This window comes from Chrysemys picta, chromosome 3 (genome assembly GCF_011386835.1).
Source record: "Chrysemys picta bellii isolate R12L10 chromosome 3, ASM1138683v2, whole genome shotgun sequence".
Taxonomy (NCBI): Eukaryota; Metazoa; Chordata; order Testudines; family Emydidae; genus Chrysemys; species Chrysemys picta.
The window spans coordinates 99414261-99432289 of NC_088793.1; the positions used below are offsets into that span (position 1 = coordinate 99414261).

General features: G+C 40.5%; 1 protein-coding gene across 3 annotated transcripts in view; it reads right to left on the reverse strand.

The window, feature by feature from the left end:
- The window catches only part of ARHGAP18 (Rho GTPase activating protein 18), a 131327-nt gene that overhangs the window by 82881 nt on the left and 30417 nt on the right, over positions 1-18029 (reverse strand). Inside the window, exon 1 of one of the 3 annotated variants that reach the window (XM_005280239.4) lies at positions 10621-10870. The exons of 1 other annotated variant lie outside the window; for it this stretch is intronic. In XM_005280239.4, the coding sequence (XP_005280296.1) occupies positions 10621-10733 (113 nt within the window). In that variant the 5' untranslated portion in view covers positions 10734-10870. Of the gene's footprint in view, positions 1-10620; positions 10871-18029 lie in introns of those variants that run through there. One more of the 3 variants, XM_005280238.5, reaches the window with a different exon arrangement.

Sequence of the window (18029 nt, forward strand, 5' to 3'; positions counted from 1 at the left end):
ACAAAAAATAGCATCTCCTCTCCCATAACTTGGAGCCAGGAACAGGTGGCAGGATAGTAAATGTGATTTTTTTGTTTTAAAGGAGGCAGCGATATAAAAGTAATACCTTCTCATGTACAAACTGCTTTGAACAAACTTCATGAACATATTAGAAACAGCCCAAATCAACTTCCCCTAAACATGAGGTATAATTGCTGCCTTTCTTCCAAACATTTTTGCCTTCCAAAATATTTATTGTGGGTACTGCAGGATGAAAATTTTATTCTGTAATTAGTATTTTTATTTACTTTTCTTACAGCAACTCACCATTGTGAGAGTAAAAAAATCTTGCATCCATTTGGAAAATGCAATGCTGGAGAACAACTGACATTGATCCCAAGTTAGCATGGGTAGCAATGCCCTGTCATGGAAAAATCCTCAGATGATCTCTCTCCATAAAAAATCTTGACATTTTCATTTCCCATGAAATCCACATTTCTATAAATCACTGGACAAACTGCACCCCAGAGATCAGAGTTTGCTTGTCTATTTGAACGTTTGTTCAGCGGAATGAAAAGTCTACACGTAAGACTCAGAAGAAAAATGATACATGTGCAAATCAACAAACAATCTCAATGATTGTAGAAGAGCAAAGTTGAATATGGTACACAGTTGACCATGTGTAACATTACTGTAGTACAAATTGTAAATAGTAGAGCTTACAAGCCAAGATCAGGGCACCATCGTTCTAGGTATAGACCTATCCAAAGAGCCAGTCCTCGCCGAAGAGCTTAATAGATAAAAGGTGACTAAAAGTAGTATTCCTATTTTACAGATGGGGAACTAAAAGACAAAGATTAAATATTTTAAAGACTCAAGAGCTTGTAACTGAATGCAGCTCTTCTGAGTCACAGGCCAGACTATCCTTCCTTCCTTGCATTCCACCTCCCTCAAAGGAAAGGTCCTTTCCTGTGGTGTATTAAGGACTGTTTTGGAATTGCAAGTTATCACTTTAAGAGTGTTTGGGAGGGGGAGGATTTTCCTAGCCCTGCTTGTAGGCAAGGGGGCTCTATAGTAAAATGTGCAATCTAGCAAGACTAGCAGCAGTCAGTCTGAAGAACCAGTGTAGAACAAGGTGGGACGAGTTGTACCTCTCTGCCTTAGGGAGCAGCCTGCTCTCTCGCTCTCTCTCTCTTGGTTGCTGTGTGCTGTTCTGGATTCTAAGACTAGAAGTAACATTACATTGCAACCTTGCTGCGAGAATATTTGATATTTTCATCTAACTTCTGCCTGTATGCTGTGAACACAATGCTGGAGTTACTTACCTTTCTTCCCCTGTGACTAGAGAGGCCAAGCTCCTGGTCAGGCAGATCTATGGGCTGTGGAAAGTTGTGGTAGAAGGTGACTAGCTTGGTAACATTGTTTTCCTCCCTGGTATTCCAAGGAATCCCATCTTTTGAAGCTTCACAGGGTTGGAACTCCATGGGTTGTGTGTTGGGGACAGGACAAGAGAGACAGAAGAATTCCAGTGCACAACCTTCCCCCTTCATTGGGAATGGATATTGAACAGGATAGCCACACCTACATTAATCTTGCTCTGCCAAATATATACATGGTTTAAATGTGTTTTATAGAATAAACTGGGTTTTGATGGGGTTTTTTACAACTAGATTCTTAAATATTTATTTCTACTTTCAGTTTGGTCTGATTTTTAAACGCTCACTAATAATTCTGAGGTCAAGATTCCTGGGCAGAGATGGGTTCATTTAAAAGCAGTACTCATCATGTAGTCTGTCATCTTGTTCAAAATCGTACTATAGTGGAATCACTCTTTCCTCAATCAAGTTCATTAACAGGAATCTACAGAACTGTTCATGGCAAGAACTTCTCTGTAGCAGAGCTACTGTAATTAAGGGCTCAGCGTGTAGTATTCTGATTCATAGAAAAATGTGAAGGTACATATTAACTCTAGTGCAAACATTAATTATAGAGAAGGGTGTTCAAGTTCAAGTTACAAATGTTTCTGGGGCACCTATAAATAGCTTTTGTGAAAGCCTTACAGCTTTCAGCTCCAACTTGTCTAGTCACAGCTCATTTTGTTAAACAATGATACAAAGAGAAGAATATTGGCAGTGACAATAGTTTAACAGTTTTGCAAATTCTTATTGAGTGCAATGCCAGCAGACTGGCATTAGGACTCATTCTAAAACTGGGACTGCAAGTTTAACTATTCTGCTCTTCAAAAAGATTTATAGGTAATATTAATTTCAAATAATTACATAAAAATTTAATGCACCATACATAACTTTTTGAACTTCAATATTCGCTCTAAGATATAAAGCAGGCCTCCGTATCTTTCCTCTTTTAAATTTGTTACTTACACTCTGCTGTTGAATAAAATCTAACTTTTTCAACAGCATGTCATATTATACTTCATATCTATCTAATCATTCTACATTTACTAATAAGTAAAAATACAGACCTCTTAATTAAAAGGTCTGTTAGACCCTATATTCCACATATAAACAGAAAAGGGCATAACATCTTATTTTTTGTATGTCATAAAATAACATACATGGAGTACTTGTGGCACGTTAGAGACTAACAAATTTATTTGGGCATAATCTTTCATGGGCTATTTTCCACTGCATGCATCCGATGAAGTGGGTTTTAGCCCACGAAAGCTTATGCCCAAATAAGTTAGTCTCTAAGGTGCCACAAGTACTCCTTGTTGTTTTTGCTGATACAGACTAACATGGCTACCACTCTGATACATGGAGTCCTGATTCTCTCCCACCAGTTTGACATTGATGTAACTCCACTGACTACAACTGTTACTCCTCATTTACTAAAGTCCACTGAAGTGAATGGAAGTTGCTCCCTTGACTTCAATGCACTTTGGTTCAAGCATTGAGTGAGGTGAGGTCCTATGGGTAGGAGGAAAAAGAAGTGAAAACTATCTTAAGTTGTGCAGTTTAAAAAGCACTCATGTCAATCAGTTCAAGATGAATTTGTAAGATGAGCATCAAATTGGGTGTGGTTTAAATGAGCAGGAAGATCCAAATAAAAGATGACATTTACCTATCTGCAGTAAAAACAACTACATGTACAGCTCTGCTGACACCACATGCAAGACTGCAATGGTTAAGTGCAATCAGTCTTGATGTGATACATCTTTTGCTTTGCTATGGGGAAAAGGTAATGCAAGGCAGCACAGGTGAAATGGCATGTATAAAATACTACAGAACTCCCTATAGAGGCATAATGAAAGAGGTTACAAGACTTAAGAATAACCTGTATGGTGAATGTAGGGAGACCTCCGCCTCAGGCATCTGGCAGAATAACAGATTATGAAAGAACCTAATGTGGGTGGAAAGGCTCCATCAATATAATTTACACCAATTGTATAAATCCGTGACGGTGCTTCAATGTCTCATGCAGCATTTTACGGTGTTTGGAGGTTGAGCAAATCAGTGGTACTGCTGTGGCTGCGTCGCCTCTCCTTGCAGGGATGGAAATAGACAGAGGGAAGGCCTGGATTCATACTGACAACCGCATCTTTTTGAAATGTTTTGGTTTGGGATGCAAGTGATTCAATATTCAGATTAAAGTGAGTAAATATTGGGACACATTGTCTTACTCATCAGCAGAATAGGTTTCAATCTGTTCTTGGTGTATGTGACTGCTGTTCTGTCTGATCTATCTGTCATGGTCAATATTAAAACTCCCATTTCTGGTGGGATGATACATAATGCAAGTCTGTCTTTAACCTTCCAAACTTAAGATGTTCCTAACTTCTGACTTGTTTCTAAGGGAGACCAAGTAGCAAATGAGTCTTTATGTGGCAGTGTTTGTATAACATGTTGACAAAGTGGTATGGTGTTCCCCTTTAGTGATGATTCAGAGTGGATAAGAGCTTACTACTGCTATCAGCTAATACAGTAACTCCTTTTGCTCAAGTGGTGAAAGAGTGTATTTTTGTTGCTCAGTCTCAGGTTCTATCAGTGCTGACTGAGATCTGTGGTGGAGCTCCATTTCAAAGCCTATATGCCAGACTTTGGATGGTCAAAGGGAAGCACCATATTGAATGGAAAGGACAAAGATAAAGGAGTAAGGAGTGGGCTGTCAATCCAAAGATCCTCCTTCCTGCAAGAGAACATAGAAGGCAGCAGTGGCAGGAGGATCAGGAGAGGGACTCATCCATGAAGATTCCCTTGCTCTGAGGGAGCACTGGAGGTTTAGGAGCTGATGGGGATAGGGGGAAGAGTGAGGTCTGACCTTGAAAGTTAAAATTCAACTTGCTCTTTCCTTCTCCACTGGGAGTTTAGGAGGGCAGTGGAAGCTGGAGTGGAAGCTAGGTGGGTGTGTAACCCCCACACCTCCTGGGTGTGGTGCTCTCTCCCATCTAGTGGCACTGAGACCACCTAGAGGTTAGAGTCTGCTCTACAACCTTAGCGAACAGCCACATGGCTTTTAGCTCATGCAGTAGACGCTCATGCACTAAGCTCCAGAGATCCCAGGTTCTATCCCACCTGCCAACAACTGGGGTCTGTCAATGTTACAGGTGCACATGAAGGCTGAGTGACAGTCAGTAAGCTGGCTGAGTGAGTCACTGCAGAGGGAGGGAGGGGACAGGAGTAGAGAGAAACAAAGGATGGCAGCCTAGCTCTGAGAAAAGAGAGTTGGAGAAAAAAAGACACGGAGGAGGAGAGGGGGAAATAGTTAAAAATGAAAAGGGAAAGGAGGAAAAGCCACAATTTCATCATATTCCTATCAGCTAACCTGTGTTTTAGGCTTGGCTCTCGAAGATGCAATATATAAATGTTGTTTAAATACCTTAATTTTTTGTTTTCTTATGGCACCAGTGAGTGCACAACTAGTGCTGCTGCATGCAGTCACTTGACTTTTTGCTCTATCCCGTTCCCTGTCCTTTATACATGCTCCATTTAGACCTTAATCCTGCAAACCATTACCTGTGTGTAATATTTACATAAAGGAGTAGTGCCATAGAACTCAGACTTTTCATGTGCATGAAGTTACATGTGCATAATCATCTGCCAGATTAGGGTCTTTAATTGTAAATTACTCAGAGCAGGGACCTCTTTCTTTTTACCTGCTACAAAGCACCTCATGTACCCTTTATCCAATATGAACCATAAGCGACACACTTGACTTATTTTACCAGGGTGAAAACGCAGCAGGGATACACTAAATCACATACAAGCAATGGAGGATGAATCCAATGATAGTGGATCCATAATGTGGCAGTGGGGGGGAAATGAAGCAGTGTGGACAGAGGATAGTTGTTAAAATGGAATTTGACACTGGGTCGGCCATCTGTTATTTCTCGCAAAGGGTTTGAGACAAAATTGAACCAGGGTTAGAAACCACCCACAGCTGTTACTTAAAATATATAAAGGAGAAGAGACTCTACCAGTTGTTATGGTTACACAAATGTTTATTCCTGTGATGGTCTACATACTAGATTTCTGTGTGGTAAAATATCAGCAGCATTTGTAAGATCCTGGCTGCAGGAAATACTGCTGGATTGGCAAAAATGTTAAAGCCACCACACAGAAGCCTATTCTACATTATTGCCTCCTAAAACCATAATCCTGTAAGCCTGTGCTAGAGGAGATATGTGAAAGACATAGCATGATTTTTTTTTCAAGGACCAGCTTAGAACAGGTTTACATCTTTCATCCATCAGCATGGCTTTGATCTAAGTTTTGTAAAGGAAGATTCTGATATGTCTGCAGAACACAGAGTGAACTGGCTTGGCTATTTTTGCATGGGTATGATTTCTGGAGCACAGTAGCGTACTGCTTCAGTATTACCCATTTTGAAAGGAGGATTCCTTAGATGAGCAGAAACCTTAAGGTTACACTTTTGCAAGTAGGTTTCCAAGGGCTGACTATTTGAAATACTAGCAGGGAGGATGTGTCAGAACACAAACTAATTAAATTTAAATGCTCCAGGAGAATGATTCCACATAGTTGAGGATTATACTGTACTATAACAAAAGAATGCTTTGGATAGGATAGTCATCACTTGAGATTGTGACTGTATAAGCAGTGTCCCAGTGGAGAATGGACCAAATCATTTAGCCACTTGCTGAGTCATACTGTTAATTTAATAGTGATCAAAATATTAGTAAGTAAGAGGAATATTTATGATAGGTGGCTGCTAAGTTAAAGACTGAAAGTTTTTTGGACTCAAAGTAAAGCCAAATAAGTGACTTTCAAACTGGGACTAAAGTTACACTATCTGGAGCACTGAGCTGGTACACGCATATTGCAGAACAAAGCAGAAGCTGTAGATAGGGCTTCAAATTCTACAGAAGATCTCAGTTTCATTTATTTGGATGTTTCCTGCATAACTGTGGCACATTGCTACACAACCTGGCAATGCTGAGTGGAGCTGGCCAGAAAATGGAAATGCCTCTCTCAAATTTTTTTTTCCTTTTTGAAGGGGGGGAAATATGTGGATTTTTTCCATAGGAAAGGATTTTCAGAAAAATTCCATTTGAAAGAACAAGAGCAGAAATTTTTTTTGGCTGCTGGTGGTCCTCCTGGAAGGCTCTTGCCAATTCCCTGCAGGCAGAAAGTGAAATTGAAAAAGCCTTTCAGGCAGTCAGAACCCCTTTTTATATTTTCCTGATGGAAAATCAGTTTTTCCTCCCAAAATTGAAATTTTTCCTTGGAAAATTTTAAATTTTGTGAAAAGGTCATTTTCTGTTGGCAACTTTCCCAACCAGCTCTAATTAGAAGCAGCATTGAGGACAAAGCTGTCACACAGCTTTTCAGCAAGCAAAGGTATGACTTGCAAAGAGTTTTTTTGTCTGGCCATTTAGCACATACCTCATAAATCCATATCTGGACACATTATCTGAAAGCCTCACTCACGCTGAATAGTACCTTAATACACAACACTGATGCCAGTGGGGATACTTCCATAGCAAGGCAGTATTCAATATGCCAAGGGTGTGAAAATCTGGATCAAATGACCAGTGAGTAGGAGAGACCCATAACTCTTTCAAAAGAAAAACCAAATTGTGCCCAGATAGTTTAATGAAATAGCCACCAGTCTCTGCCTGTATGATGTAGAAGTTAGGGTATGTAATTAGTTGCGTAAGTATAACTTTATAATTATCCACATGTAAACCCTACACAGCTTGTGCTATATGATTTTAACATGTATAAGTGACTCCCAGCATGTGTATGTAATGTGGTGTCCTAAAAGGTGAGTCACCCCTGTGCAGAAGGCCAACACATCGCATGAAGCCCACAAAAGAGGGTGTAAGGGGGATAGAAAGTGGTACACATACTTTGTAGCTGGCATTTTGCATAAGCGGGCATTTCACCCAAAGTCCACAATGAGCAACAGACAGCATAACCAACCACTGATAAGAGAATACAGTATGATTCTTTTGGTATCAATATGACTAGTATCTAATGTTTGTAATGCACTTTGAGATCCTCAGGAGAAAAGTGTTATGGTAGGGCAAACTACCATTATTCCTACGTGCACTGATTTGCTGAGCAGCTCTTGTACCAGGATTTTTCAAAGGCAGGAGGTGGACACATTTTTCATTCCACATTCCCCTAGATTTAGTAACAAATTCCTAAAACTGAAGTTATTAGCAGCCTGGGTAAACAGTTTGTTTTGGTATTGGTCTGAGCTGTCTGCTCACTTAGATTAAATAGTTTGCATGGTAGGTAACCCTAAACTCCAAACACATCCACAATATATATTTTGAAAAAGTGATAGATGCCTAAACTGTACTGTAAAGATTTCTTATGCGTGAACAAAGAAATGTACTACTGCTATGTCTTAATGTCACTTAAGCTCATGCAAACAGTGCTGCAAAACTAAGGATTGGACTATCCACTTGGAGGAAAGCCAGATAAAGTACAGTCAGACTGGGGGCAAACTAGAAAGAGGGATCAAGAACTCCAGAGCATGTTCCCCTTATTTCCAACATCCCACAGAAGCCTGGTTGGGAGTCAGGCGCCGGGGGCAGAGAAGTAAAAACGCTAGGGAATGACTGCTCATCACATTAGATGCACCCCTTTTCACTTCAATCCCATGTGGCTTCTCCATGTAAAATAATAATGCTGATGCCATCAGAATCTTATGTGGTAACTCCTTCTGTACAACGAACCCTCCCACTCAAGGGAGCATTCAGGGGCAGCTGCAAATTAGTGGGGACCACGTGGGAATGCTCCTCCTGAATTAGCTGTGTTGCCATGGGGAAGAGGTTCCCAAGCAACAGAGCAAAGGCCCTGGGCCTTTGTGCATTTGAAACAACTGCAGGTGTAAAGCACCAAACTTCCAGCCCACCGTTTCAGAGCTTCTAGCAGAACATTCCCCCTTCAAAAGTTCTCTCTAGGGAGTGGGATAACGTTTTTCATCCTGTCCTTCCGATGACATGAGAGAGTGGGCCAAACTTAGAAAAAATGTCATTACAAATACATAAGAAATCAGGATCCTTCCCAACATGGCAGTGGGGTTTCACAACTTCCTCTCTTTGAGTCCCAGCTCTCTAGTGTGGTGCTTTCAGTACCCTTGTCTCTGCTTTCCCTAGTTCTAGCACCTTTAGACACATTCAGAATTAAGACTAGGATTGCATTACTGTGTCCATGGAGCTCCATGTTTATAGGAGTGCACCAGCCTTGCAGTGTCCTATGTTTATACTCATGAATATCGATGGAATGAAAGCAGAGGAGCAGATGTTAGTTAATATGGGGAGAGGGGTGGTGGGAGTCATTAGTCTATATAAAACCAGTTGGTTTTCAATAACCCAAACAACATCAAACTTAAACAGTTCTGGTGATCTAAACAAAATGTGCAGATAGTCTAACTCCTAATAGGGAAATTAGCAATGCTACAATGAAAAGAGGGATGGTCTTGTGGTTAAAGCACTCAACAAGGAGTTGAGATTTCTGAGGTCAAGTCCTGGCTCTGCCACAGCCTCCCTGTGTGACCCTGGGCAAGTCACTTCACCTCTCCTCAGTTATCTATAAAAATCAGGATCCTAGTACTTCCTTCCTCCCACCCTTTATTTGCCTTGTCTATTTAGACTGGAATCTCTTTGAAGCAAACACATGGAACTGTCTTACATGTGCATGTGTAAGTACAAGTTCAATGGGGCCCTCAATAGTCTATGTATTATAAATCTCACCACTGCTGCTGGCACTCTTGTTGACTCTCTCAGCAGAGAAATGGTAAATGATCGGAATGAGCCATGAGAACGGTACTCCTCACTCCCACTAGTGACTTCTCTACAGATGATCTTTATGGGGGTCGATGCGGAGAAGTCTGCAATGCTGCTACCTGTGCTAAACCTGTTCTATGGAATAATCTGAGATCTTCAGTCTGCATGTCAATCTGACACCTTTCCCATGCACCTATTTTACTTTTTTTTTTTATGGCAGAGGGAAATACTAAATTGAAAGATTTTTTTTTCTCTTTACCAGCACCATCCTTTAACTTACCACATACAAAGAACAGAGCAGTACAATACATAAAGGCCCCATGAAGAGTTGTACAATGCTTAACTTGAAGGGCCTGATCATGAGATGTGTTGTGCTACAACTCCCACTAACATCCATGGAAATTGGACATGCAAAGTGCACATCAGACTACAGGCCTAGATAAAGGTGCACAAAAAACTGCAGCTGCTGTGTTTTTAAGTAATACACATGCAGGTACTAACTGAGTGATAACTGCATTCATTTTACAAGCAAGTTTTCCACTCTATGCCTTGCGCTGCTGTGAATATTTACTATTTCCAGCACATACACTGAAGCAGGAAACAATTCACCAAGTATAGAGGTAATCTTAAAAAAAAAAAAAAATCAGTAGGAGGGGAAAAAAGAACAAAGTACACAGAGCCTATTTGCACCTCAGTAATCTATGGAATACATGTTCCTTTCTCTCCCTCTATGTAACCAATCACCTTGTGCCAGTGAGGAAATGTTTTGTTTGAGTCAAAAACTTGTTCTGAACGGTAATTTTATTTTTATAAAATTATATATATACACACATATATATACACACATATATATATATACATATATATATATATACATATATATATACACACACACACACACACAAGCATAGATTGTGCACAACTGTCTCTCTTCCACCCCCACCCCAAGTGAAAGGGCAGCACTCCCCCACCCCCCTCCAAAAGCAAAGATCAGGTAAGCCCAATGATGGTGGGGGTGGGGGGAGTTTTTTGCTGCTTGACTCTTCACAGATAGTGTTTACCAGTTAAGAATAGTAATTTTGCTGGCAGAAAGTGTTTCTACCTGCGGTACACGAAAGGCATTAAAGACTCCCAACCTGTGGGAGCTCATGTGCTGTCTCTGCAAATGCACCTGTTCCATTGTTAATTCTCCAGCCCATACCCTGCACCTCATTGCAGAGAGCAACTTCTGACGTTTTCCAAACTTTGCTCCTCTGATCTGTAGTCTGCAGACTGCACCCCCGAGCCTTTGTACTGAACCCTGGGACAGCATTCCTGCGTCAACAGGTTGCATGGTAGCACCAGCGACGTTTCTCTCAGCTCAGACTGCCTCTGCCTGGCTGTTCTCCCTGAGCAGGTGAAGTTTCCCGAGCACTCTACCTTACCTTGAGGGGACCGTTTCTTCGCTCTCTTTCGCATTACTCCCGGCCACGGCATTGTTGCCGCTGGGATGGTATGCTGTTAAAACGACTCCCGGGGAAGCAGACAGCCAGTTCATGGTGCGAGTAGCAGCATAATTTGCCAAGACACTAAGGCAAAGAAGGGTAATGAAGTTCCTGCCAGCGCCTCACTTGGTAACTCAGCTCATTAGCATCCCCCGGCTCCTCCTCTGAAGATCAGCATTTGCAAAACAGAGGAGGAAGGAGGGGAGGAGTTATTTATGTGAAATGCTTCCTGTCTCTCCAATTAGACTCTATGATTCATGAGTATTGTTAAACGAGGAAATTTCTTGCTCCTTTGCAGTGTTTTACTATTATCTTATTTAATTACTTAAACATCTAAATAGGGTACATTCAACTAGTCAATACAAGGGTAGAAAGAAACTTATTCACTAGACAATATGCGGTCCCAGGAAAAGATAGTTTTGTTTTCCAATTCCTGTTTCCAGATGATGCTTTTTTTTTTTCTGGTCACTGAGTTGCCACTTTCCTTAACCCCTTGCTGACAGGATTCAGGACTTCCTGAATACACACAGCTAAGGCAAATGTGAGTACAGCATAGAAGAGCTGATATAACCAGATTCATGTAGCTCTCCCAGCTCAGACTTCACTCATTACGATTACCCAGCTTAGCTTTCCAAAATACAGCAGATTCTATTTTTGTCAGTTTGAAGCGTTAAGAAACTTATAGGCTGCCTATCAAGCCAGTCTCCCCCCCCCCCCCCCTCCAACCCTCAGCCCCAAATAAGCACTGGGTGTATACAATACCAAAAATAGAATGTATTATTTTATATGATGGTAGTCAGTCACGATCTGGGTCCCATTATGGTAGGTGCTGTGGAAACTCCGAAATTGACAACGTTCCTACTCTACAGTCTCAGGCCCAGATCCTACACATTATTTTTCTTTTTACTCATGTGACGAGTCCCACTGACTTAACTTTACTCACACAAGTAATCAGATTTATGTACACATATAAATATTAGTGGGATCAGGGTTAATTTATAACTGGATACAACTAATTATTGTGACAAACAAAGAGTAGGAAAAGGGAGAGAGGGAGGAAGAGAGTAACAATAATAGTTGTTTCGATAGGATAGCAATATTTGTAAATCAAAGATTCTGAATCCATTCATTTCCATAAAATACATAAATGAGTATATAACAGCAATCTCCACTAGCCTTCAATGTAAGACAGCTTTAAAAAGTCTTAATACAATATTATTAGTTTAGAATTAAAAAGATACAGTCAACTGAAAAATCAGACTTCACTCTGCAAATTTTTACCTGTTACAAGTGATACCCTAAGAGTGCTATAACTAGAAGATAAGAAAAACGTATTTTTCTCTTTCTTCCATTGTTTACTTTATGCATCCGACAGCACTTTGTGCACAGTCTGTCACTGAATCACTATAGACAATTTCCCTTGTTGGCATTTTTCACATGAGTTTTTTTTTTTTTTTTTAATTAGAAAAAATAGTTAATTGTAAAACTACAATAACTGGCAGTGGGAAGTAAGGGCGGGTGCTTTGTCCTCAGCGTGACTGAGAAGCCTCAGGGCTGCTCCAACTTGCACCCAGCTGCCAATAGCTCCAAGACAACATTTTGACAATCAGGGACTAATTGGGATAGCCAGAGTGCAGGAGGTCCCTGGTCAGGCCTCTTTCTCCTAGACATACCACCTGCATGGAGGGTTGGGTGGGGAGGTGCTATGGCCCCATACCATCCATGAATTCTCAAGAGTCCAGATTTATGGGCTTTCCAGTTGCTTTGTGTTGGCATATCAGAAAATCAGAGTCAAAGCAAAGGTTCTGTCCCAGTGCGTTCAAAGCTATGATTTTCACAATTCTAATGAGTCCCTTTCTGTACGTGTATATAAGTACTTACACCATAAACCTCAGTATCTAAATTATGGTTCTGTGTACCATAAATGAATTCCTTGATTTCTGCACATTGTAATTTTTGACTGAATTTCCTTGGGCTTTTTAAAAAAAAAATTACACATAGAAATAAAAGCTCCTATGTACATGCGTGTGGTTTAATATCTAATGACTTCAGTGCACAAAGCAAGATGTTTGCTAGTATGCAAATACCTGGAGTTCTGTACCTATATTTATTTAAATGATCACACATTGAAATAAACATATATGGCAATGGTTAGTCCCTTTTATTTTTCTGCCTGGCTGATCTCCAAAATGGAGATCCAATAATTTTGACCTATGGCCACTCTGAAGGCCTTCCCTAGTTGAGAATCAGCTAGGGAAGAATGTGCCCTCATGTTTGAACACTGGGAGAGTCACTAAGCAAGATCAACATGTCCTTCAGAAACAGAAGAGCTCTGTGTAAGTTCAAAAGCTTATCTCTCTCTCACCAACAGACGGTCCAATAAAATATTACCTCACCCATCTCTCTGTAATATCTTGGGTCCAACATGGCAGCAACAACAGCACTGCATAGAATGTTTCCTTCAGAGTCAGTCTTGAGCACAGTTACTACTTATAACCATTGATCTGGCAGAGTTAATGAGTGAAATCCTGACCCTGTTAAAGCCAATGAGAGTTTTTGCCAAGGGGACCCAGGACTTCATTCAACCGTTTCTCCCTTGGCGGGGTGGCTACAGAATATTTGACTGCATGTTCTTTCGCTGCTGGGGAAGGGGTAATATCCCTGTAGAATTGAGAGAAGCTGCCTAAGGAAATTCAGTCGAGCGTCTGTGGGCCAGCAGTTGTAGAGGTTCCTTTCCGCTATGCAACCTTTGAGGGCCATCTTCTGCCTGGTCCGTAGATATTTATGCAGAGTCTTTGGGGGGGGGCGGGGGAGGAGTAGAAGTGAGGGGGAGGAATTGCAATTCTGCCTGACCCTAATGTTGGCTCTGTGAGGTGCTTTCTACCACTATGCTCGTATGCTGCCTGTGTAGGGCTAGCAAGCTGGTTGAAATGTTTTCAACTGAACTTTTTGTGTAAAAATGGCCATTTGTAAATGAATTTTTGCATGAAACTTTTCATTCTTTGACTTTTACAATTGAAATTATGAACATTTTAATAAATATTCTTAATCTTTTCCCTAATAGTGGGATTTTGTTAATTAATTTCAAAAAATATTTCTGAGAAAAAGTAGAAGGGGGGGGGGGATAAAACCGGTGCATTCTGACCCCTTTGAAAGTTTGTTTTCATTCTTAAGCCAGGTGTATCGTGCAGAACTGCACCCCATACCCACAGGGGAGCAGAGCAGAGCAGAGCAGAGGCTGCTATCTCCTTATTCCCCTAGGAATGCCCAGCACCCCAAAGGAGATGGGGAGGGAAGGAAGCAGGACCACTGCTCCACCTTACAACTTGCCCCTGCTGGTGGGAGTGTAACTTCACGCCTCCAAGCCCTAGAGGAATATAGTAGCAGGGGTACTGCCAGAGCATATCTTGGAGCTGTGAAAAATGCCTCCTTAGTGCTCTCCTTGACCTGATGCAGCTTCACAGCATATCTTATGGGCTCTGTCTTAATGGCACAAATTGGGGCCTGATTCTGGTCACACTTAGCTGACAATTGGAGTTACTCACATTTTACACCAGTGTAAAACCAGAAACTATAGCCCTGTTAATGTATGTCACTGCACCTACCATATCTGACTTTTACCTACTGCTTTTTTTGTTTTAACACACATGAAATAATTAATTGTTAAATAGTCTGTTTTTTAAGTAGTGAAAGTTCTTTTGCATTATTTTTCTTTTTAATATTGAAAACATATATAAATATTAAGATGTTCAGGACTTTGTGAATTTTTAAAATTTCAGGATATTGAGTATATGCCAAACATTTTACTCAGTTACAAAACATCCTATAAAGACTAAATAAAAATATTTAAAGTACTGTATGTTTACTTCATGCATTTCAAAGCAATTTGCCTGAACAGAATACAGATTAGGTGCTATAACAATAAAAATGTAAGATGCCTTTTCTTTGATAAGCATCCTAAAAGATGCCATAATTAAGGCATAATGCACTGTGCTTTTTCTGTAAAGGAAGAATACAGGAACAAGAGGCAACCAATGAGGTGACACTAGGGACTGCTCAAAGAAAATTGTACTGCAAATGGAAAAGGAAGAAGGCAGACAAAGAAGAATATTCACACTCTGTTTAAGGAATGCAGGCAAAAGATTGGGGTGGCAAAATACATAGAATGAGTTAATACTAGCCAAATAGAGAATAAGAAGAACTTTATTAAATATATTGGAAGGGGGAAAGTTAGAAAGAGAGTAGTTCCATTAATAAATGACAGCGGTTGAATTAATGATGACTCAGAATTAGCAGAGATACTGAAATCTCCTCTTAAATCTCTTTAACAAGACAAAGAAGTTTGGCCCAATAAATGATTTGATTTTTTTCAAATGTGCTGAGCACACAGCAGTTCTCGTGGTCTTAAGAGCTTAATTCTAGGGATGCATTTTTAAAAAAAAAACCTTGGTCACTGCGTTTGGCAGTCGGCTGGAACCAAATTCCATTCTTTTACATCAGTGTAAATCCAGAGTAACTCCACTTCCTTTATATCGAAGTAACCAAGAACAGATTTATATCGATGTAACCAAGAACAGAATCTGGCCCTAAATATGTACAAGTTATGTTGCACATTGATGTGAATGCCACCATTTTCCTCCATTAATGTAAGTAATGTATTTTCTCCCAGTAGAAATATTGTGCTCAGTTTGCAATAAATATTTCTGTTCTTACCAAAGAATGGAAATATGTATTTGAAGGAAGGCACACAATTCAGTATTATCAATCAAGTATACTTGAGGGCAAGATTGAAACATATGGCCTTCAGCCACTTGAGGAATATGACTAATTTGCTGTCTTGTATCAATCTCTTTTGCTATAGAGCCCAAGACTTTAAAATATTACATTACCTCTTTTGATGTGCAATGGTAAAGCATGATTTGTACACAGTTACATTACCCAATCAGATCACTCAGGTTCTGAACACCAATTATAAAGTGTTTGGTGTGAGATCTTTACAGAGAAATTGTATCTACAGTAATATTCTTTACTACTATCTTTACAGAGCATATGTATAAATTAGTTTGAACTATATATTATTAGCAGTTCACTTGTAATTGAATTTTATACTTTCATTTTCCTTCCTTTTCCCCCCCAAAATACTCTCATTGTACAGATTTTTCCACATTGATGTTATGGATGATTTTCAGATTCTATGTCTTCTCCAGATATGACAACATCACCAGTTTAAAGAGCTGACCACTAAACAACCCTATCTTGTGGTGTGATGTCAACATGAACAGGTTCCAAATTGAGTTCTATGGCACTACACCAATTTATTCCAGTTGACACTCTGATTATACATATAGATGTCCCAGGACCACAAACAACACTATAATGAGATCACAAGTTTGTTCAGTGACTCACTAGGTATATTTCTAATGATCTGGTACTTAGGAATCCCATCACTGAAGATTTTTAAGAACAGGTTTTACAAACGCATGTCAGGGATGGTCTATGTATACTTAGTCCTGCCTCAGCATGAGGGAATGCTCTAGATGACCTCTTGAGGTCCCTTCCAGGCAGTGACGGATTAGCCAGTAAACCAATGGGGGCCATGCCCAGGGACTCTGGCCAATTGGGGGGCCCCAGAAAAATGGGCACCCCTGCACCCTGACCCACCCACCTGGCACATCTGTCGGGGAGTGGGGTTGAGGCATGGGGGCTTGCTCTGCTCCGCCCACCCGGCACTCCTGCCAGAGAGTGGGCAAGCTCCCTAAACCCAGAGCCAGCTCCCTGGCAGGAGTGCTGGATGGGGAGGGGGGCAGAGCAGGGCAAGCCCCGGCACTCTGATCCCATTTCCCCAGCAAGAGCGCAGGGCATGTGGGGACTGCAAGCAGAAGGGGTGGGGAGGGGTCCCCACTAGCTTTGGCCCAGGGTCCCACAAAAGCTTAATCCACCTCTGCTTCCAGGCCTATGTTTCTATGATCCTACCAATACTTTCTTCTCCTGGACAGTGTGTGTTTGCCTAAATTAGTGTAGACAAATTTTAAACTGAGCTGAAATCTTCCCATCACCCCTGCATTCTGATCCACATTCATATAATACTGTGGCAGCCTTTCCTTTTTCCAATTTGTGTTTGTGAGTTCCAAATAACAGATGAAGGCGTGAAATGAAAAGCTGCTCATATAGTATGCTGAATGCAAACCTATATTAAATTGACCACTTGATATGGTATTCCACTCTATTATGTAAAGATCCACATATGTTAATACTATTCTATAGCCACAGATGAATAATAAAAATAATTTAGATGAGGTCTTGTACAGAATGCTAGTATGGTTCTGTTGCGCCGGCAAATAGCAAAGCAGATTCAACAGTTTAATTTAGCTGAATGTGCAGCATGTGGTACATAAAAATCAGAATAATAAAGACTTTACTGATATACTGTACTGGTGTATAGGAAGTGATTTAGATCAGCATAGTTATGCAAAGAAATTAAATCTGGGCATGAAACCACAGTCTTTGTCCACAGAGAAGCTGATCACGTGTTCAGTAGCTGGCATGTTATGTGCATTCTTAGGGTCTGATCCTGAGAGGTGCTGAACACCCTAAACTTCCATTATATTGATGTGTTGGGGTTGCTCAGCAGTACTCCAGGATAGCGCCATACACCAGGAATTTTTCATGAGCAGTAAGACAGCAGTGAAATGGTGCAAGAGAACAAACACACTTTCTGTTCTCCGACAGTCCCACCAGCCTCCCCTCCATTTGTAATCTTTTTATACAGATAATTAATTGATTTAATTATACAGATTAATTAAGAAAAAATAAACCAGCAACACTTTTCACTGTTCCCCTTCCTCCTGGAAACTGTTCTAAAATGCATGTGGTGCACTCTGCTGGCTGCTTTGGTAATCATTATTTTTCAATTAGTTCATGATGAATTATTGGTGCATTTTTTGAGATTATCCTTATAAAGACTAATACACATATGAATTAATCTAAAACAAATCTCCGTATAGTTTTGATTGGATGAGGTTCTTGTTTGATTTGTTGCTTTTGGCTGATATGTAGCTGCTGTGTTTAACATAGAGGTGGCCGCGTTTCAGTGGTGGATAAAGTGCACTCATTTATCTGCTTTTTACAACAGATGTCTGGGAAAAGTGGATAGCCTAGTGGCGAAGCATGAGACTTGGAAGTCAATAGTCCTTGGCTTCATTCCTAGACCAGTCATTTACTTTTTGTGACCTTGTACAAGCCACCTAACCGCTCCCTGCCTCCGTTTACCCATCTATACAATAAGATTAATAATATGCATATTACAGAGCTGTTTGAGGCCTATTTAATCCTTGTTAAATTGTTTTAAA